The following is a 23,128-nucleotide window of genomic DNA, read 5'->3' as shown; positions in this document are numbered from 1 at the left end:
CCAGAACATGCCTCTTGACTTACTGAATGAACCTACCATGGAGAACATTATCAAATGTACTACTAAAAGCCATATACACCACATCCATTGCTCTATCAACATCAGTGTGCTTTGTCACGTCCTCAAAGGATTCCTCAGACTCTCGAGCCACTCACAAAGCCATGCTGACTTCCCTAATCAGATTATGCATCTCCAACTGCTCGTAGATCCTGTCTCTAAAAATCTTTTCGAGCAACATTCGGAAGGTGGTGTGTGCTTTCATGCAGACCAAGGGTCCATCGAGTGAGTTAAAGACAACTCCTAGATGAGCTCCAACTTATGTGGGTTCGGGTAGGCAAGACATCCCAACCTCACGGGATACATCTCCCTTGATATATGGAGTCTGAAAAAAGTGGTTTTCGCACCACTGAGTCCAGTGGCTGTTAGCATGGGGCTAAAGAGCGCACCTCTAGAGACACCCAGTGAAAAAGGGTTTCCCAAGTGCTATCCCTAGAACTTATCTTGAAAAGAAGAATAACATATGTCACCCTCCAAACAACAGGTACTACAGCTGTGGGTCATAAGCACACAAATATCATCGTCAAAAGCACAGCAATCTTTTCCCTTGCTTCCCGTAATATTCTGAGTATATCCTATCCACCTCGGGGCTTTATCTATTGTAATGATTTTCAAAAACTCCAGCACCTCCTCTAATTGACATGTTCTAACATGTCAGCCAGTTTCATGCTATCCTCGCAAACATCAAGATCCCTCTCACTCATGGATACTGAGGCAAAGAATTCATTAAGGACCTCCCCGAATTCCTCCAACTCCAGGCGCATGTTTCTTCTTCTATCCCTTTTCGGACCTACCCTCTACCCATTCTCCTATTCTTCACATACATGTAGCATGCCTTATTCCTACTCACCAAGGCCTTCTCAAGACCCCTTCTAGCTCTCCTAAGTCCATTTTTCAGCTCCTTCCTGGCAAGTTGTAACTCTCTAATCCTTGCTTCCTAAACCTTAAGTAAGCTTTCTTCATCCTCTTATCAACCATTGTTAGACCATAAGATATAGGAGCAGAATTCACCTCAGGTTCCTTCACCTTACCATCCTTTCCCTGCCTCAGTGGGACAAGCCTTTCCAGAACCCATGGCTCCATTTAGCTGATACGTCCATCCCCAATTTATGCTTCCAAGTTCCTACCTATAGCATCCCTTCTCGCAGTTAAATTATTTCCCATACTGTCTGCTCCTATCCCTCTCCAAGCCAAGGTAAAGATCAGGGAGTTGTGGGCGCTATCTCTGAATGCATTGCCTCGCACCAGATCCAGTATGGCCTCTCCTCTGGTTGCCCTATCTACATATATTGTCAGGAGTCCTTTTACCCCACCTAAGCCTTTTGCATTGTGGAGTTATCAATCAATATTAGAGAACCTGAAGTCACCCATGACAACAACGGTGTTATTTTTGTATTGTTCCAAGACCTATCTCCCAATCTGTTCCTCAGTGTCTCTGTTACTATGAGGATGTTGGGTGGGGCAGGTGTGGTCTACAGCATAGACCAAAAAGAATGATTGCTCTCTTCTTATTTATGACTTCCACCCACACTGACTCAGAAGATAATTCCTCCATGACACCCTTCCGCAGTTGTGGCACTCTGCAGTTGGGGCAGCTAATGGTTAACTATAATAAATCTATAATAAATCATAGTCAGTCTATAGCTGGTGGACTGTGGAAAGTGCTTGGCACCACATTAAGAGAGGGAGAAGTTGCACTGAAGAGGATGCAGAGAAAATTCACAAGGATGTTACCAGGACTGGAGTATTTTAGCTATGCAGGAGGTCACTCTTAACCAGAAACTGAACTGGACCAGCTTCATAAACATGGCAGCTAAATAAGCAGACAAGAGACTAAATATCCTGTGGTGACTGGTTCACCACCTGATACTCAGAGACTTCCCACCAGATACGAGATTCAAATTGGCAATGATATGGAATATTCTCCAGTTGCCTGGTTGAATTTAAATCCAACAGCATTTTAGAAACTAGAAGCCATTCAGGTAAGACAACCTAATTAATCGGCATTTGATCCATTGCATAACCATTCATTCTCTCCAGTACTAACTGTAACCTAATCTAATCTAATCTAATCTAATGTAATCTCATACCTGATATACAAAATACACTGCTGTCATTTGCCTCAGCTACTCAACAACTCCTTCCAACACCACGATCTCTACCACCACAAAGGGCGATATTTCAGATGCATGGAAAACCCTCCAAGCTATACATCATCCTTTCTCGGACATAAGAGATTCTGCAGATTCTGTAAATCTTGAACAAAACACACATAACGCAGTAGGAACTCAGCAGGTAAGACCTCATCTCTGAGAGAAATAGACAGACATCGGAATATAAGGTGTCTGCCAAAAGCAGAACTTCCCAGTGGCCAAACATTTTAATTCCCATTCCCATTCCAATACGTCGGTCCATGGCCCCCACTTGTGCCAAGACGAGGTCACCCCCTCCTCCCCTCTTCTATTCCCCACTCGGTCCTATCACCTTCACCTAGGTCTCCTCCTCCTTCCCATTCTGCTATGATCCACTCTCCTCTCCCATCAGATTCCTTATTCTCCAGTCCTTTATCTTTCCAACCCACCTGGCTTCATCTAGCGCCTTGTAGCTAACCTCCTTCCCCCCCTCCACCCCATCTTTTTATTCTGGTGTCTTCCCCATTCCTTTCCAGTCCTGAAGAAGGGTCTCGGCCCAAATATCAAATATTTATTAATTCCCATAGATGCTGCCTGACCTACTGAGTTCCTCCAGTACTCTGTTTGTGCTGGTTTGACGATGACCCACTCTGTCAATGGTGCACTTAATGGTCCGTCTATATTCATGGAAAATTTTGAAAAAGAACTCAAACTCACCGACTCCTGCTGCAGAGACAAGATTGTGATCATTCTGTCAACGTTAAAGCCTTATTAATCAATTAAAATTATTCACTACTCACGTTTCTTCATTATTTTTATTCTCCATACTTTCCCTGTCCAGATTTAGAGAAGCTCTGTTGTTCACATGAGATCATTGAAGTATGTTCCCTTTCTCAAATGTGACAGTTTTTATCCTCTTAGGGCTTTGGCACGCCCTCACAAATTCATTACATTCTTGCATTTATGTAAGGAAGCAGAATCAGAATCAGGTTTACTGTTACTGATACTCAGTATGCTCTGAAATTAGTTATTCTGTGGCAGCATTACAGTGTATTATATAAAATAAATTACTGTGTTACAATAAGAAATATATTAAAATAGTAATGCCAAAAGAGAACAAAAGGCAAGGCTATGTTCATGGGTCCATTCAGAAATCTGATGGCAGAAAGAAAGAAGCTGTCCCTAAAACATTGAAAAATGTCTTCAGGCTTCTGTACCTCTGCCTTGATGGTAGTAATGAGAAGACACTTTCCTGGATGGTAAGTGTCCTTAATGATAGATGCCACTTTCTGGAGATGCCACCTATTGAAGATGTCCTTAATGGTGAGGAGGCTACAGCCCATAATGGAGCTGGCTGAGTTTACAACCCTCTGCGTCTTTCTCCGATCCCGTGCTTCGGTACCTGTGATGCAACCAGTCAGAATGTTATCCGTGGTACTTCTGTAGAAGTTTGAGTCCTTCGTGATGCACCAAATCTCCGCCTATGAAATATAGCCACTGGCCTGACATCTTTTTAATTGCATCAACATGTTGGGCCCAGGATTGACCTTCAAAGATGTTGACACCCAGGAATATGAAGGTGTTCACCCTTTCCAATACTGACCTCTTGATGAGGGCTTTAGCCAAAGAGTGGACATTATTGCCACAGATGGTCGTGGAGGGCAAGTTGTTGAGTATATTTAAGACAGAGGTTGATAGTTTCTTGATTAGTCAGGGCATGAAGGGATATAGGGAGAAGGTAGGAGATTGGGGCTGAGTGGGAAAGTGGATCAGCCATGATGAAATCGTGCAGCAGATTCGATGGGCCAGATGGCCTAATTCTGCTCCTATATCTTATGGTCTTATGGACTGATGTGTGTTCTCCTGACTTCCCCTTCCTGAAGTCCGCAATCAATTTTTTTTACAAAGTGCCCACAAGTAGGGCATGCTCATGCAATCCCATGATAAGCTGCATTTACAGTTACATTTCAGGCAACGTTGGTTTTTGCATTAAAGTTCTAATTCCATCCCACCTGTCGCAATATTTGCAAGTGGAGCACACAGAAACCTGCCTTGAAGGAAAATAAATTAGATAGGTACAATTGTCTCAGATTAATTTGTCATCAGTTATGACTCATGGAATAGATGACACTATTAACTTAACTGAATAAATGTAATAAATAAGAGCAGGCGGAGAAAAGAACCCCTCAAGCTTGCAAACATGAGGAAATCTGCAGATGCTGGAATTTCAAGCAACACATGTAAGGGTTGCTGGTGAACACAGCAGGCCTGGCAACATCTCTAGGAAGAAGTACAGTCAACGTCTCAGGACAAGACCCTTCGTCAGGACTTTGCTAGTCCTGACGAAGGGTCTCAGCCTGAAACGTTAACTGTACCTCTTCCTAGAGATGCTGCCTGGCCTGCTGCATTCACCAGTAACTTTTATGTGTGTCTCTCAAGCTTGTTCTAGTATTCAATAGAGTTGTCAATGACTTGATCTTAAGCCTCAATTCTACTCTCCTACCTCATTCCCATGATTCTTAATCCTCCCACAACCCAAAGCCTTCTTACCTTAGGCATTAATGTACTTAATAGCCTCCCAATCAACTCTGATTGACCAATGGAGAACAATGACCATAAAAGAAATCATCATAAACCCATTTATTACAATTCTACTTCCCTGCTTTTCCTAAGTCTCTCACCTATTTGGTTCCTCTTTCATTTCTAATATCACCAGTACCCCCTTTTCTCTCCATGATGTGTCTGATGGTGGGATCCCAGTGGAAATGGTGGAAATGGTGAAGATTGATAGGCTGGTGATAGAGGTTGTTGGGTTGAAGGTGAGAACCATGGTATTCCCATCTGTGCAAAGGAAGGGGGGAGTGAGAGCAGACAAGAATGGAATGGAAGAAATATTGGTGAAGGCTCCATCAGTCATTGCAGGTGGGGGGGGGGTCACATTTTCTGATGATGGAGAACATTTCAGAAGTTCTAGATTGAAACTTTACCTTGAGAGCAGGTGTGGCAGAAGCAGAGAAATTGAGAGAAGGGGGTGGCATCCTCACAGGAGACTCATAGGGAGGTGCAGTAGGCAAGGTAGCTGTCAGAATCCTTAGGTTCATAGTTGATATCAGTGAATAGTTCTTGAGATAGAGATAGAGAGATCCAAAAAAGGAAGAGAAATGCTGGAATAATCCAGGCAAATTTGAGGGCAGGGTGGAAATTGATTGCAAAGGAATTAAAATAATGAGTTACACATGAAGTGAGGAAGCAATCCCAATGCAGTCATCTGCATAATGGAGAAAGAATTGGGGAGGAATGACAGAGTTAGGTTTGGAATGTCCACTAATCCACGTAGCCTAGGAAAAGCAATGAGAAGTTGGGGTCCATGCCAGTGCATGGCTACATCTTTGACTTGTTGAAAGTGGGAAGTGGGAAGGTTGTTCAGGGTACAAATAGGCTCAGTCAGGCATAGGAGAGTGTTAGCCAGAATCAGAATCAAAATCAGGTTTATTATAACCAGCATGTGACTTGGAATTTGTAAACTTAGTAGCAGCAGTTCAATGCAATACATAATACAGAAGAAGAAAAATAAATAAATCTTATTCCGTATACTTTTTACAATATACATATATTGAATAGATTTAAAATTGTGCAAAAAACAGAATTAATATATATAAAGTGAGGTAGTGTCCAAGGGTTCTGCCATGGTCCGGTCCGTGAAGTCCGTATTCCAGTTCACAGTCCGGTCCAGCGACCCTTGCTCCAGGTTTTCCTGTCTACCCTGTTTCTGTTCTTGTTGAGCTCTAATTGAGACAGCTGATGCTCATTGGGGCTGGCTACATAAATACCTTCAGAGAGCAGGGCTTGGCTGCTGGATTGTTCTTGTCCTTACTCCTTGTATCCCTTCCTCTGCCTTCTGTTTCCTCACCTGAAGCCTTGCCTTGTCTTGCCGGTAACTCTCGCCTCGCCTGAAGTTCTCGTTTCGCCTTGCATTGCCTGAAGCCTTGCCTGGTCTTGCTGGTAACTCTCGCCTCGTCAGGCTGTCTTGCCATTACCCTGCGGCTGGTTCTGTCCCTTCCTATCCTTTGCCTCTGTTGAGTAAGCCAGGTCGTATTTCTGTTACCTACGGTTGGGTTTGTCCCTTCCTAACCCTTGCCTCCATCGGGTAAGCCAGGCCGTCTTGCCGTTACCTGTGGTTGGTTCTGTCCCTTCCTGTCCCTTGCCTCCGTCGGGTAAGCCAGGCCATCTTGCCGTTACCTGCGGTTGGTTCTGTCCCTTCCTGTCCCATGCCTCCGTCGGGTGGTGATCCGCGCCCTGCCCAGGAGGAGCCTGCCTAGCCTCAAGCCTGAAGACTCCAGCCTCCTGCCTAACCTCAAGCCTGAAGACTCCAGCCTCCTGCCTCGCCTCACCTCTAGCCTCAAGCTTGAAGACTCCAGCTTCCTGCCAAGCCTTGCCTCTAGCCTGAAGACTCCAGCTCGTCCTGCCTGCCTGCCAAGCCTCGTCCTTGCCTAGTTCTGGGGTCTGAGCCAGAGGCAAGACCCAGGTATTGGGTCCTTGTCCAGTCTCTGGCTCGGAGTCCAAGCCCGGGCTCCTAGCTCTCTTGTCCAGTCCTGTTCCGGGTTCCCGGTTTTCATGTCCATGTCCTTGCCCTCACCCTGTATCCTTGTCCTGTCCCTAGTCCTTCAGTGTCTGTGTCTTGCACTTGGGTCCATTCCTAGCCACCTCCCTATGACAGGTTCAATCTCCATTTAGGAATCGGATGGCAGAGGGGAAGAAGCTGTTTCTGAATCACTGAGTGAGTGCCCTCAGGCTTCTGTACAGTGAGAAAAGGGCATGCCCTGAGTGTTGGTGGTCCTTAATAATGGATGCTGCCTTTCTGAGACACAGCTCCCTAAAGATGTCCTGGGTACTTTGTAGGCTAGTACCCAAGATGGAGCTGACTAAATTTACAACCCTCTGTAGCTTCTTTTGGTCCTGTGCAGTAGCACCTACACCCCCCCCCCCCACCACCACCAGACAGTGATGCAGCCTGTCAGAATGCTCTCCACAGTACATCTATAGAAGATTTTGAGTGTATTTGTTGACATACCAAATCTCTTCAAACTCCTAATAAAGTATACCCACTGCCTTGCCTTCTTTATAACTACATCAATATGTTGGGACCAGGTTAGATCCTCAGAGATCTTGAAAGTGATCAGAGATATTTGTTCCAGAAGGAAATGGAGAGCTGTAAAAGCTTCCAAGTGGGGGATGGAGGTGTAGAGAAACTGGATGTTCATGGTGAAGATGAGTTAGCTGCAACCATGGAGTTGAAAGCTATCTAAATAGTGGAGGCCTTACAAATTATCCCAAATGTAGGTCAAAAGAGTCTAAACAAGGGGAGAGAGTAGAAAGTTGAGGTATGAGGAAATAAGTTCAGTTGGGCAAGAGCAGGCATGAACAATGAGCCCACCAGAACCTTCCTGTCTGTGGATCATGGGCAGGGTTTGCAAGGCTAAGGTTGGGCACACTGTTGAAATTGAACTTTGAACTTTGGTCTGCAGGACAGTGGCCTTGTGTTTGTACATATAGTAAACTTCAATTTGTCAAAAGTTTTACTGCATAGTCCAAGACCTGTAGTCCCAGAATGATTACCCCTCATTCTGTGCTTGGAGTCATATTTTATTTCCATTTTCGTAATTAAATCTTCTGTAGCTTCCTTCACTGTAAGGCCGTAAATTCATTTAGTGTTAAATTTCTCAAATTTTGCATTTTTGTGGATCCATCAATCACTTTACATAAATCTTTTAGGCATTCAGTCTTCATACCTTTACCCATGGGATTCCCTCACTAAACCCTTCTTCTCTCTACATGCTTCTTCAGTTGGTCAATATAATCTTTTGTATACTCCTATGAATTGCAAAGGGACTTCTTAGAGTATTAATGTGTTACCATATTGAAATTACTTTGTTTCGCCAAATGGTACTTAAATCTACATCCTGATTCAATATTTAAATGCAGTATTTGTATAATTACTAAATTTATTTGTAGAATCTACAAAATCTCACCAGTAAGCGATGCTGGAGGGAGTGAAAATAAAGGTCTTCTTTATTACTATATGAATGACATACGTGCAGGCTATAATTTCCATTAATTTACAGGTTACACTGGTGCCACGGTGACGTAGTGGTTAGTGCGATGCTATTACAGCTCGGGGCATCAGAGTTTGGAGTTCAATCCAGATGTCCCCTGGAAGGACTGTACATCCTCCCTATAGAATGCATGAGTTTTCACCTGGTGAACCATTTCCCTCCCGTGGTCCAAAGTCAAGTTTAAATTAATTTGCCTACAGGAATGGGGATACATAGTGGATATAAGATTGAGATGACAGTGCAGTCAAATATTGAAGTCATTGTAGACATTGTAAACAAAAATAGGGGCGTGAAAAGATAAAGAAGAAGAATGCAAGGCTGAATTGTATTCTTTTGATGCAAGTAATTCACTTGGTGAGGTATATGAAAAGAGTATTAATCTGCACATGAATATGATGTTGTTACCATGACTAAAGATATGGTTGAAAGAAGAGCTGAACTGGCAGCTCAACATTCCAGGAGCAGGACATGTCCAGGGTAATGTAAAAGAGGAGGGGGCACAGAAACGTTGATTCAGTCCATTACTGCAGTAATGAGAGGATATCCTAAAAGGCTCTTCAAATAAGGTCACTTGGGCAGAGCTCAGGAACGAAAAAGGAGGTGACTACTTTATGGAGGGTGTACAGCTGACCTCCTTTTGATAAGTTGCGGGTGGGAGAATGCTACATTTCTTGACAACTGAGGTGGCTTCTGGTGAAGATGGAACCAATGCAAGCTGGACAGAAGAGATTGAGAAGTCACTGGCAAATCCTAAAGCTATTTATGTGTGCTGTATATGAAGAGCAAGAGGGTAACTGGGGAAAAATAGCACAAAATCAAGAATCAAAATGGGAATCTGTATGTAGAGTCTTAGGTGAGGCTTTAAATGAACACTTCCCATCTGGAGAAAGCATTAGGTATCTTAATGGGCGCAAATAGTTTGATGAGATGTATCCTGGGCTGATATGGGAGGGAAGGGAAGAGAATGCTGGGATCTTGACAGAAATTTTTAAACCTTCACAGACTACAATTGAGGAGCTAGATGACTGAAGGCCAACAAAAGTTGTACCTTTATTGAAAAAGGGATGCAGCCTGTTACTACAGGCCCTGGAGCCTACTGGCACTGATGGGGAAGTTATTGGAAGAGGGACTGGATTAATTTACACTTGGAAATTCAAGGATTAATCAAAATTAGTTGGCTTGGCTTGTAAGGAGAGGTATGCCTAATTAACTTGATTGAATTTTTAAGAGTTAACATAATGTGTTCCTGAGGGCAGTGCAAATTAAAAGATAATATTTCATAAGGGCTTTGGCAGCCATGCACAATTTCACTATTATTCTATGAGGTTAAAGCTCATGGGACACAAAATAGTCTTGGTGATAGGATACAGAGATATAGATTCAATTTTGTGACTGGAAACGTGAAACTTGTGGTGTACCATGATGATCAGTGCTGGGTCTCTTTCCTTTTTTTCATGTACTTTAATGATTTGGATCTGAACGTAGTAGGCATGATGACTATAATATGGAAATTTGTGCTAATGCGATAGAGTCATAGAAACATGAAGTATGGAAACAGGCCCTTCAGGCCATCGAGTCCAGCCCAAACACCAATCGCCGATTTACAATTAACAATATTTTATTCTCTCCACATTCATATCAACTCCCCACAGTTTGTACCCCTCCCCCAAACACTGGTGGGAAATTATAATCATGGGAAGTTGACAAAATAGTAGACAATTAACCTATTAAGCAACATGTCTTTGAGAAGAAACTGGAGTAGTTGAAGGAAACCCACGTAGCGAATGTGCCAGATCTACATTAGTACCAAGAAAAAACTTAGTACTGAGAAAAAACGGAATTTCATGTATATGTAAAGTATAGACCCAGGAGGCTCTGAGACTGAACTGTGAATATTAAATCTTCTTAGATTCATGGTTTTGACAGGTTTGTCAGAGCCCAAGTATACAAATTAGATACTATTGTCTTGGGTACTGATTAAATCTTACATATCTGGATTAACCAGTGAAACAAATAGTTTCGTCTTACTTCTAGTTGTCAAGTTGATATTTTGATCTTTGTCATCGTACAACAAGCCATACTTTAAAAGCATCCCGTTCAGAACATTGATCATCTGTAACATGCTTTGTTGGGGTTAGGTTTCCAGGTGTAATACTTATTGCTGAGTCACTCTTTCACAATGTGATGATGCATCTGAATATCTTTAATTGCAGGTTTAAGTACCGCTAAACTGCAAGTCAACAACATAGAGATAAAGGCTGACTAGCTATGACAATGTGACCAATTCCCCACCCCCCCACCAATCCCTGTGAACCTGGCCTGCTATTCTCTTTGCTTTTCCTGGATTCCCAGCGGCTGCAGCTAAGCTCCTGGCCAATACTCCCTCGCAGTGGAGAAGGCTGTGTCTGGCTGTGAAGGACAATGGTGAGCTGCTCTGAGCATGGTTTTGGATTGCACCATCTCATCAACTGGATGACATGCAAGTGAGTGGTTGTGAGGGAGGAAGAGTAGGGCCAGGTGTGGCACTTGTTCCTCCCTCACTATCATTCAGGAGAACATGTGTCACACCTGCCCCTACACCTCCTCCCTCACTATCATTCAGGAGAACATGTGTCACACCTGCCCCTACACCTCCTCCCTCACTATCATTCAGGAGAACATGTGTCACACCTGCCCCTACACCTCCTCCCTCACTATCATTCAGGAGAACATGTGTCACACCTGCTCCTACACCTCCTCCCTCACTATCATTCAGGGCTCCAAACAGTCCTTCCAGGTGAGGCATCACTGCACCTGTGAGTCTGTTGAGGTCATCTACTGTATCTGCTGCTCCTGGTGTGGCCTCCTGTATATGGGTGAGACCTGACATAAATTGGGAGACCACTTCATCAAGCACCTATCCTGTGCTCTGTCCGCTAGAAAAAGCAACACCTCCTAGTGGCCACCCATTTTAATTCTACTTCCCATTCCCATTCCAACATGTCAGGCCTTTACTGCTGTGACGAGGCCACATTCAGGTTGGAGGAGCAACACGTTGTAATCCGTCTGAGTAGCCTCCAACCTGATGGCATGAACATCAATTTCTCGAACTTCCAGTAATTGACCCCTCCCCCTTGCCCTCACCATTTCCCATTCTCATTCCCTTCTCTCACCTTATCTTCTTACCTGCCCATCACTCCCTCTGGTGCTCCTCACCTTTCCCTCATTTCCATGGCCTCCTATCAGATTCCCCCTTCTCTTGCCTTTTACCTCTTTCACCAATCAAATTCCCAGCTCTTTACTTCACCCCTCCCTCTCTCCTGGTTTCACCTATCACCTACTACCTTGTACTTTTTCCTACGCTTGCCCCCACCCCCCCCCCCCCCACCTTCTTACTCTGATTTCTCATTTTTTTTCTCCAGTCCTGATCAAGGGTTTCGGCCCAAAATGTCGACAGTTCAATCTTTTCCACAGACGTTGCCTGCTTGCTGAGTTCCTCCAGCACTTTTGTATGTGTTGCTTGGATTTCCAGCATCTGCAGATTTTCTCTGGCTTGGAGAGGGGAAGGTGATAGCTTGAGAGGCAAAGGAAAAATGTTGATGGCAGCTTCGAATGGTGTCAGTGAGCCATGGTGACATCCTGAGGGTTATGTACAATTCTTTTAAATATACCCCTTCTGAATTACTCTCATTGCTATCTACAGCATGTAATTTTTCTCTAAGCAATGTACACTTAAGTCAACAATGATATACAGATTTCACGATCGTCTGAAGGACTCAGCAAACCAAGCAGATATGCCACCCTTAAGTGAGGCAGGGTGGGGGGGGGGGGGTGGTGGACTCCAAAGCAGGCTAAAACGCAAAGGAATGAAGCCCCTCTACCCAGCATCTCATTAGCAAATGTACAGTCACTGGAGAACAAAACTGAAGACCTGAGGGCAAGATTACCATATCGGAGGAAAATGAGGGTATGTTCTACGTCTGAGCAAAATATGGCTTTTGCCTAGAACGCGTGATACAGTGCTCAGGCCAGAAGACTTCTTAGTTCACAGAATAGCTCGAACTGTGGATTCAGAAAAGGCAAAAGGTGGAGGTGTGTGTGTTTCATGTTTAACTCTATGTGGTGCTCTGATGTAGCGGTTTTGTCGAATTAGTGTTCCCCTGACTTTGAACTTATTCCAGGGTTGGCCCATACAGGAAAAGCCAGACAATAATAAAGTTGTGCTTCTGTCTCAAAATGTAGAGCAAACCTATTTCAATAATTATCCCAGGGTTGACAAATACAGGAAAAGCCAGACAATAATAAAGTTGTGCTTCTGTCTCAAAATGTAGAGCAAACCTACTTCAATAATTATCCCAGGATTGGCCCATACAGGAAAAGCCAGACAATAATAAAGTTGTGCTTCTGTCTCAAAATGTAGAGCAAACCTATTTCAATAATTATCCCAGGGTTGACAAATACAGGAAAAGCCAGACAATAATAAAGTTGTGCTTCTGTCTCAAAATATACGGCAAACCTACTTCAATAATTATCACCTAATTAGTCTTCTCTCAACTGCACAGATTTCAGCACAACTAATTGCCTCCAGATCTTTTCAGAGCTTTTGAAAGGGATGTTTTTAAGAGGCGAAGTGAGAGTGGCAGGCCTTGATAGTGAGGCAGTACTTAATCAAGTACGGCATCAAGAGGCTTTGCTGAAAATGAAGTCAATAGGCATCAAAGAAAAAACACTCCAGTGATTGGAATCATACATCACACAAGGCAGATGGTTGATCGTTGGAGGTCAATAATCACTTCCGGAGCTCTTTAGGGTAGTGTTCTTCATCTTCAGCTGACCTTCCTTCCAGAATAAGGTCAAAGTGATGAAACTGACTTGTGATCACACGCTTCACCAAATAAAAAGAGTTCATATATTTGCATGCAGCAAGATTTAGCCCTAGACCTTCGACAGTGGTAACCAAGATAACAATTTTCATGCACTGGGCAGTGAACTTTCTGCCTTCAAATTGGTGATGGAAACAATTGGGAATTGCACCAATTAAGTTGCTGTGGACAACTGGGGGAATAGGATTACTTCACTAGGAGCCAACACTGACTAAGGGGGCTCCTTTCTAACAATTTGTTCATATGTCCTTAATATTGCCAGGCAATGACCAACTCCAACAAGAGTAAGTTTAACTAATCATCTACCCTCAACATTACCAAATCCACTGAGTTGTCATCCTGGTTGTCACCACATACCCAAAAGTCAGAAATATAAATAGTGTGGTGACACAAGAAAGTTGGAAGCTCGGTAACCTTTTGAGTAATTTACCTCTTGACTCTTCAAGAACTATCCACCATCTACATACACAGCAGAATTAGGAGTGTGATGGACTACAGCAGTTACCTGAATAAGTGCAACTCCAACAACTTTGAAGAAATGTTACTTACCCAGCAATCTACTTGGTAGGTACAGCATCTGTCATCTGAACATTAATTTCCTCCTCCACTAATATATGAAGGTTTCACTGTGTGCGATCCATAAAATGTTCTGCAGTTATTTGCAGTTACTTCACTAGCAGCTCCTAAAACTACAACCTCTACTGTGAGGGAAGGGACTCGTGCACCCTGCAGTTCCTCTCTTAGTTATGCACCACCCTGATGTGCTGTTGTTCCTCCTCTTCTGGAACTCCGACTATACCAATATTGTGGAAGTACCTTCACATGAACAACTGCAAAGATTCAAGGAAAAAAGTTCACCAGTATTTCTCAAGGGCTGTTTGAAATGGCCTTCTAGCAATTCCAGATTTTAAAAAAAGGAAATGGGCAGGTATAGTCCTGGCGGTACTATGTCCTGAAACTATTTGTTAGGCACATACCAGTTTGGATCATTTATCAAGTGTGTGTAACGCAACTGACAACTTAAAGTACAAACATTTGTAGTTCAAAACCTTTGGCCCACAACGCTGTGTCGAACATGTCCTTACCTTAGATATTACCTTGGGTTACCCATAGCCCTCTATTTTTCTAAGCTCCATGTACCTGTCCAGGAGTCTCTTAAAAGACCCTATTGTATCCGCCTCCACCACTGTCACCAGCAGCCCATTCCATGTACTCACCACTCTCTGTGTAAAAAACTTACCCCTGACATCTCCTCTGTATCTACCTCCAAGCACCTTAAAACTGTGCCCTCTTGTGCTAGCCATTTCAGCCTTGGGAAAATACCTCTGACTATCCACATTATCAATGCCTCTCATCATCTTATACACCTCTATCAGGTCACATCTCATCCTCCGTCACTCCAAGGAAAACACCCGGGTTCACTCAAACTATTCTCATAAGGCATGATCCCCAATCCAGGCAACATCCTTGTAAATCTCCTCTGCACCCTTTCTATGGCTTCCACATCCTTCCTGTAGTGAGGCAACCAGAACTGAGCACAGTACTCCACGTGGGGTCTGACCAGGCTGCAATATTATCTAGCTACAACATTACCTCTCGGCTCTTGAACTCAGTCCCTCGGCTGGTGGAGGCCAATGCACCGTATGCCTTCTTAGCCACGGAGTCAACCTGTGCAGCAGCTTTGAGTGTCCTATGAACTCAAACCCCAAGATCCCTCTGATCCTCCACACTGCTAAGAGTCTTACCATTAATACTATATTCTACCATCATATTTGACTGACGAAAATGAACCACCTCACACTTATCTGGGTTGAACTCCATCTGCCACTTCTCAGCCCAGTTTTGCATCCTATCAATGTCCCACTGTAACCTCTGACAGCCCTCCACACTATCCACAACACCCCCAATCTTTGTGTTATCAGGAAATTAATGAATCCATCCCTCCATTTCCTCATCCAGGTCATTTACAAAAATCACTAAGAGTAGGAGTTCCCAGAACAGATCTCTGAGGCACACCACTGGTCACCGACCTCCATGCAGAATATGACCCATCTACAACCACTCTTTGCCTTCTGTGGGCAAGCCAGTTCTGGATCCACAAAGCAAAGTCTCCTTGGATCCCATGCCTCCTTACTTTCTCAATAAGCCTTGCATGAGGTACCTTGTTAAATGCCTTGCTGAAATCCATATACATTACATGTACTGCTCTACCTTCACCAGTGTGTTTAGTCACATCCTCAAAAAATTCAAACAGGCTCGTAAGGCCATGTTGACTACTCCTAACCATATTATGCCTCTCCAAATGTTCATAAATCCTGCCTCTCAGGGTCTTCTTCATCAACTTATAAACTACTGAAATAAGGCTTACTGGTCCATAATTTCCTGGGCTATCTCTACTCCCTTTCTTGAATAAGAGAACAACATCTGCAACCCTCCAATCCTCCGGAACCTCTCCCATCCCCATTGATGATGCAAAGATCATTGCCAAAGGCTCAGCAATCTCCTCTCTCGCCTCCCACAGTAGCCTGGGGTACATCTCATCCAGTCCTGGTGACTTATCCAACTTGATGCTTTCCAAAAGCTCCAGCACATCCTCTTTCTTAATGTCTATATGCTCAAGCTTTTCAGTCCACTGTAAGTCATCCCTACAATCGCCAAGATCCTTTTTTCCTAGTGAATACTGAAGCAAAGTATTCATTAATTATCTCTGCTATCTCCTCCGGTTCCATACACACTTCTCCACTGTCACACTTGATTGGTCCTATTCTCTCACGGCTTATCCTCTTGCTCTTCACGTATTTGTAGAATGCCTTGGGGTATTCCTTAATCCTGTTCACCAGGGCCTTCTCATGGTTCCTTCTGGCTCTCCTGATTTCATTCTTAAGGTTCTTCCTGTGAGCCTTATAATCTTCTAGATCTCTATCATTACCTAGTTTTTTTGAACCTTTCATAAGCTCTTCTTTTCTTCTTGATTGGATTTACAACAGCCTTGTACACCACGGTTCCTGTACCCTGCCAACCTTCCCCTGTCTCATTGGAACGTACCTATGCAGAATTCCACACAAATATCCCCTGTACATATGCCACATTTCTTCCATACATTTCCTTGAGAACATCTGTTCCCAATTTATGCTTCCAAGTTCCCGCCTGATAGCTTCATATTTCCGCTTACTCCAATTAAACGCTTTCCTAACTTGTCTGTTCCAACCCCTCGCCAATGCTATGGTAAAGGAGATAGAATTGTGATCACTATCTCCAAAATTGTGAAAAAAAGCACAGCAGCACCTTTACTTCCTTAGGAGTTCGCGGAGATTCAGCAGGACATCTAAAACTTTGACAAACTTCTATTGATGTGTAGTGGAGACTGTATTGATTGGCTACAGCATAGCCTGATATGGAAACACCCATGCCCTCGAACAGAAAATCCTACAAAATTAGTGGATACAGACCAGTCCATCATGGGTAAGCCCACCCAACCATTTAGCACATTGCATGAAATGCTGTCACAGGAAAGCAACATCTATCATCACAGACCCCACCACCCAGGACATGCTCTTGTCTTGCTTCTGCCATCGGAAAGAAAACACAGGAGCCTCAGGACTCACACCACTAGGTTCAGGAACAGCAACCATCAGGCTCTGGAACCAACGGGGATAACTTCACTCAACTTCACTTGCCCCATCAGTGAAATGTTCCCACACCCAATGAATTCAGCTTCAAGGACTCTTCATCTCATGTTCTTGATATTGGTTGCTTTATTACTATTACCATAGAAACCATAGAAACTACAGCACAGAAACAGGCCCTTTGGCCCTTCTTGGCTGTGCCGAACCATTTTCTGCCTAGTCCCACTGACCTGCACACGGACCATATCCCTCCATACACCTCCCATCCATGTATCTGTCCAATTTATTCTTAAGTGTTAAAAAAGAACCCACATTTATCACCTCATCTGGCAGCTCATTCCATACTCCCACCACTCTTTGTGTGAAGAAGCCACCCCAATGTTCCCTTTAAACTTTTCCCCCCTTCCCCCTTAACCCATGTCCTCTGGTTTTTTTCTCCCCTTGCCTCAGTGGAAAAAGCCTGCTTGCATTCACTCTATCTATATCCATCATAATTTTATATACCTCTATCAAATCTCCCCTCATTTTTCTACACTCCAGGGAATAAAGTCCTAACTATTCAACCTTTCTCTGTAACTGAGTTTCTCAAGTCCTGGCAACATCCTTGTAAACCTTCTCTGCACTCTTTCAACCTTATTTATATCCTTCCTGTAATTTGGTGACCAAAACTGAACACGATACTCCAGATTCAGCCTCACCAATGCCTTATACAACCTCATCATAACATTCCAGCTCTTATAATACTTTGATTAATAAAAGCCAATGTACCAAAAGCTCTCTTTATGACCCTATCTACTTGTGACGACACTTTTAGGGAATTTTGTATCTGTATTCCCAGATCCCTCTATTCTACTGCACTCCTCAGTGCCTTACCATTAACCCTGTATGTTCTACCTTGGTTTGTCCTTCCAACGTGCAATACCTCACACTTGTCTGTATTATACTCCATCTGCCATTTTTCAGCCCGTTTTTCCAGCTGGTCCAAGTCCCTCTGCAGGCTCTGAAAACCTTCCTCACTGCCTACTACACCTCCAATCTTTGTATCATCAGCAAATTTGCTGATCCAATTTACCACCTTATCATCCAGATCATTGATATAGATGACAAATAACAATGGACCCAGCACTGATCCCTGTGGCACACCACTGGTCACAGGTCTCCACTCAGAGAAGCAATTCTCTACCACCACTCTTTGGCTTCTTCCATTGAGCCAATGTCTAATCCAATTTACCACCTCTCCATGTATACCTAGCAACTGAATTTTCCCAACTAACCTCCCATGCGGGACCTTGTCAAAGGCCTTACTGAAATCCATGTAGGCAATATCCACTGCCTTCCCTTCATCCACTTTCCTGGTAACCTCCTCGAAAAACTCCAATAGATTGGTCAAACATCACCTACCACGCACAAAGCCATGTTGACTCTCCCTAATGAGTCCCTGTCTATCCAAATGCTTGTAGATTCTGTCTCTTAGTACTCCCTCCAATAACTTACCTACTACCAACGTTAAACTCACCGGCCTATAATTTCCCGGATTACTTTTCGATCCTTTTTTAAACAACGGAACAACATGAGCCACTCCCCAATCCTCCGGCACCTCACCCGTAGACAGCGACATTTTAAATATATCTGCCAGGGCCCCTGCAATTTCAACACTAGTCTCCTTCAAGGTCCGAGGGAACACTCTGTCAGGTCCCAGGGATTTATCCATTTTAATTTTCCTCAAGACAGCAAGCACCTCCTCCTTTTCAATCTGTACAGTTTCCATGATCTCACTACTTGATTCCCTCAATTCCATAGACTTCATGCCAGTTTCCTTAGTAAATACAGACGCAAAAAACCTATTTAAGATCTCCCCCATTTCCTTTGGTTCTGCACATAGCCGACCACTCTGATCTTCAAGAGGACCGATTTTATCCCTTACAATCCTTTTGCTCTTGATATACCTGTAAAAGCTCTTTGGATTATCCTCCCTTTGACTGCCAAGGCAACCTCATGTTTTCTTTTAGCCCTGCTGATTACTTTCTTAAGTATTTTCTTGCACTTCTTATACTCCTCAAGCACCTGATTTACTCCCTGTTTCCTATACATTTCATACAACTCCCTCTTCTTCTTTATCAGAGTTGCAATATCCCTTGAGAACCAAGGTTCCTTATTCCTATTCAATTTGCCTTTAATCCTGATAGGAACATACAAAACAAACAATTATTATTATTTCTTTCTGTATTTCTACAGTTTGTGTCTTTTGCATACTGGTTGAACGCCCAAGTTGGTGGGATATTCATTGATTTTTTTTAATATAAAAATCAATTGTGGATTTATTAAGTATGCTTGCAAGAAAATGAATCTCGGCATTGTATATGGTGACATATATTTACTTTGAACTTTGAGACGAGGTAGAAGTAAAATGGTACTGTAGGCAGACTGAGTGACTGGACATCAATGCAAGAATCTGCTTTGGATTGAGAGAATTTGGGTGCCAGTAAGAACATGTAGTTGTCAGTGGGGTTGCCAAGAGAACAGTGAGTGTTTGATTCACAATGAATATGCTTGAAAGGTGTTGAGAGAATTTGAGTAGCAGGAAAATTATTTCAGTTTATGCAGCAGTGAGAGGTTACTCATGGTGTTAAAAATGTTTCCATTGTTTTAAAGGAATTTGAAAAGCAACTAGAGAACATGGAGAGCATACTGAGACGCTGAGTGATAATGAGAAAGACTGCATGCCAGTGAAATAATTCAAGCAACAAGATCAAAGAGCAGTGAGAAAGCTTGATTGGCAGTGGAAGACTTTGAAAGACAGTTTAGATGGTAATACAAGAGACTTCAAGTATGGGATAGTTTAGAGACAAAAGAGACTGTGGATGTTTGAATTTGGATCATCAAACAAGAATGGTCAGGTCAGGCAACATCTATGGAGGAAAATTAAAAGCTGATGATTTCGAAAGAGGGGAGATAGTCGGTAGAAAAGGTAGATGAGTGCAGTGAAGTTGGAGATTGCTTGATAATGAGATATTCTACATGCATCAGAGATAGTTTGGACAGTGGTGACAGAGCTTACTGCAGTAAAGAGATTGTAATGAAAATAAATTAGAAAATGGCATTAGAAATGATCTTTCAAAAATCATTGGACTCTGGCATGGTGCCAGAGGACTGGAAACTTGCAAATGTCATTCCACTCTTTAAGAAAGGAGGAAGGCAGCAGAAAGGAAATTATAGACCAGTTAGCATGACCTCAGTGGCTGGGAAGATGTTACAGTCAATTGTTAAGGATGAGGTGATGGAGTACTTTGTGACACAGGACAAGATAGTACAAAGTTAGCATGGTTTCATTCAGGGAAAATTCTGCCAGACGAACCTGTTGGAATTCTTTGAGGAGATTACAAGTAGAATAGATAAAGGGGATGTAGTGGATGTTGTATATTTGGACTTTCAGAAGGCCTTTGACAAGGTGCCACACATGAGGCTGCTTACCAAGTAAGGAGCCCATGGTATTACACGGTTAGAGCATTGGCTGATTGGTAGGAAGCAGCGAGTGGGAATAGAAGGATCTTTTCTGTTTGGCTGCCAGTGACTAGAAGTGTTCCACAGGCGTCGGTGTTGAGACCACTTCTTTTTAAGCTGTATATAAAGGATTTAGCTGATGGAATAGATGACTTTGTTGCCAAGTTTGTAGATGATACAAAGATTGGTGGAGGGGCAGGTAGTGTTGAGGAAACAAGTAGGATGCAGAAGGACTTAAACTGATTTGGAGAATGGGAAGAAAGTGGCAAATGAAGTACCATGTTGGAAAATGCATGGTCATGCACTTTGGTAGTAGAAATACATGTGCGGACTATTTTCTAAACAGGGAGAAAATCCAGGAATCTGAGATGCAGAGGGACTGAGGAGTCCTTGTGCAGAACACCCTGAAGCTTAACATGCAGGTTGAGTCAGTGGTGAGGAAGGCAAATGCCATGTTAGTATTCATTTCAAGAGGTCTAGAACACAAGAGCAAGGATGTGATGCTGAGGCTTTATAAGGCACTGGTGAGGCCTTACCCTGAGTTTTGTGAACAGTTTTGGGCCCCTCATCTTAGAAAAGATGTGCTGGCTTTGAAGAGGGCCCAGAGGAGGTTCACAAGGATGATTCCAGGAATGGAAGGGTTATCATACGAGGAACGTTTGATGGCTCTGGGTCTGTACTCACTGGAATTCAGAAGAATGTTGGGGGGAATCTCATTGAAACCTTTTGAACGCTGAAAGGCCTAGACAGAGTACATGCGGAAAGATGTGCATGGTGGAAGGGCCTAGGACAAAAGGGCACAGCCTCAGGATAGAGGGGTGTCCTTTCAAAACAGCGAACCGGACAAATTTCTTTAGCCAGAGGGTGGTGGAATTTGTTGCCACATGCAGCTGTGGAGGCCAGGTCACTGGGTGTATTTAAGGCAGAGATTGATAGGTTCTTGATTGGACATAGCATCAAAGGTTATGGGGAGAAGGCCGGGAACTGGGGTTGAGGAGGAGATAGAAAAAAAAGGATCAGCCATGATTGAATGGTGGAGCAGACTCAATGGGCCAGATGGCCTAATTCTGCTCCTATGTCTTATGGTCTAAATGAGGTGAATGGTAAAGAGGGTTTGTGGGTAGACTTTGAATGGTGGAGACTGGGTTTGGTTTGCAGTGTAATTGTTTGTATAGAAGAGAGAGAGAGAGATTGCTTGGCAGTGGGAGGGTCTGCGAGGCACAGAGATGGCAGAGAGGGTATGGATAGAGTTGGGAGACTTTGAGTGAAAGAGAGTGAGGTGGACGCCAATGAGAAAATTAGGATGGTGGTGAAAGTGGGGGAATTCTTTTGAGCAGCATTGTAAGATTTCAGAAATTAGTGAGGAAGTATGCAAAAGTCGTGAGAAAGTTGTTGAGAGAGCTTGGAAGGCAGAGTCAGAAATTGAATGGCAGCGAAGTGTTTGGACAGCAGCAATGGAATTTAGATGGAGAGTTTACCGTTCAGTGGAAGTGCTCAGTTGTCAGTGGAATTGGTTGGTTTGTACAGCCATCAGATAAATGAATGGAAGTGATCATATTATGACGGTAAAGAGTGAGCTTGCTTGGTGCTGAGAATGTTCACGTGGCAGTGAGAGAGGACTTGTGTGACAGCAGAAGAATTTTCATGGCTGTGAGTGAAAATGCTTGGCAGCAAGATGACACTTTCCAAAACAGTGACTGATCTTGAGTGAGATTGGACTGCATTTTCGCATTCATTTCTGTCAGGTGTCATTGATCTATGGTGAAGGAGCAACACTGATTTTGAGATCAAGTGATCAACACCTGCGATCACCTGAGATGTCCTCTTAGCAATATCTAAAATCGTTGATGATGTGGAAGTAGTAAAGCCAAAGCATTTCCTTCTGGATCAATACTGGATTGATGGTGGTGAGCTGAATGACCTGTATAACACTGTCCCTGGGTTTCTTTCAATGAATTTTTCATATGGAACAGGGCCCTGTGTTCAAACTGGCAGAAGATAAACAGAAACAGAAAAAGATGAGAATATGTGAAACCTAATTAAAAAAACAGAAAATACTAGAAACCTCAGCAGGTTAGGGAGAGAAAAACAATTAACATTTCAGTTCAGTAACCTACGAATGAAACTTGGTAATTTATTGTCAAAATGGTAGTAAAGGCTTGAACTGGTGTTAAAAACTAGTGAAAAAGATAAAATAATTTTATAAGCAATCAGAAAGATGGTTGTTATTGTGTGACTAAATATTGGGCTTGATAAGCAAACATGAATATTAACTTGAAGCAACAGAACATGGAGCAGAGTTCAGAAAATACAAGAACTCCATCTAGTGTTTGTCTTCCTACTTGCGCTCTTATACCTGCAGGAAGGCTCTTTGCAGCACTTTAATGAGTTGAATGTGAACGTAGGAAGTCGTCATCGTCGTCGTGGCTATCCCTCGCGGTCAAGGATGATGGTCTTCGTTCTGAAGAAGTGGCCCACAGAGTGAAGACGCCCGTGTGTGTATTTGTTTAACGCGTACTTGATGTTGCACTCCAAGAAGCACACGATACTTCACAAATCAACCAACTGATTCCAATGGCATGGAAACCACGACGATTGGAGCTGATGGATTTGTTGCAGCGTTCATCTGCCTTCACAGCCGTTGAGTTCGAAGTAACTTCGTCCGCCTGTTCCACCGTAGATGTCTTGGTTGGATTGTTCTTTGTCAGGAACCTCGCTCTGGACCTTAGCGCCATGGGTGACCCTACCAGGAGCATAGCTCCAGACAGCATTGCTCTCGGGATCTCAGGACCACACAAGCTTCTCCACCACGACAAGATGACAATCCACGGAGAAGA

The 23,128-nt window shown here is 43.3% G+C and overlaps 1 protein-coding gene across 1 annotated transcript in view; it reads right to left on the bottom strand.

Moving 5' to 3' along the window:
• LOC140201999 (uncharacterized) overlaps window positions 1-22,707 on the bottom strand; it is a 44,307-nt gene extending 21,600 nt beyond the window's left edge. Inside the window, exon 1 of the mRNA XM_072266867.1 lies at window positions 22,648-22,707. Coding sequence (XP_072122968.1) covers window positions 22,648-22,707 — 60 coding nt within the window. The remainder of the gene's footprint in view (window positions 1-22,647) is intronic.
• Window positions 22,708-23,128: the final 421 nt, after the last annotated feature.

The sequence above is a fragment of the Mobula birostris genome, chromosome 8 (genome assembly GCF_030028105.1).
Source record: "Mobula birostris isolate sMobBir1 chromosome 8, sMobBir1.hap1, whole genome shotgun sequence".
NCBI lineage: Eukaryota > Metazoa > Chordata > Chondrichthyes > Myliobatiformes > Myliobatidae > Mobula > Mobula birostris.
Note: the sequence above shows the minus strand (reverse complement) of the source record. Positions and strands in the feature narration are given on the sequence as shown.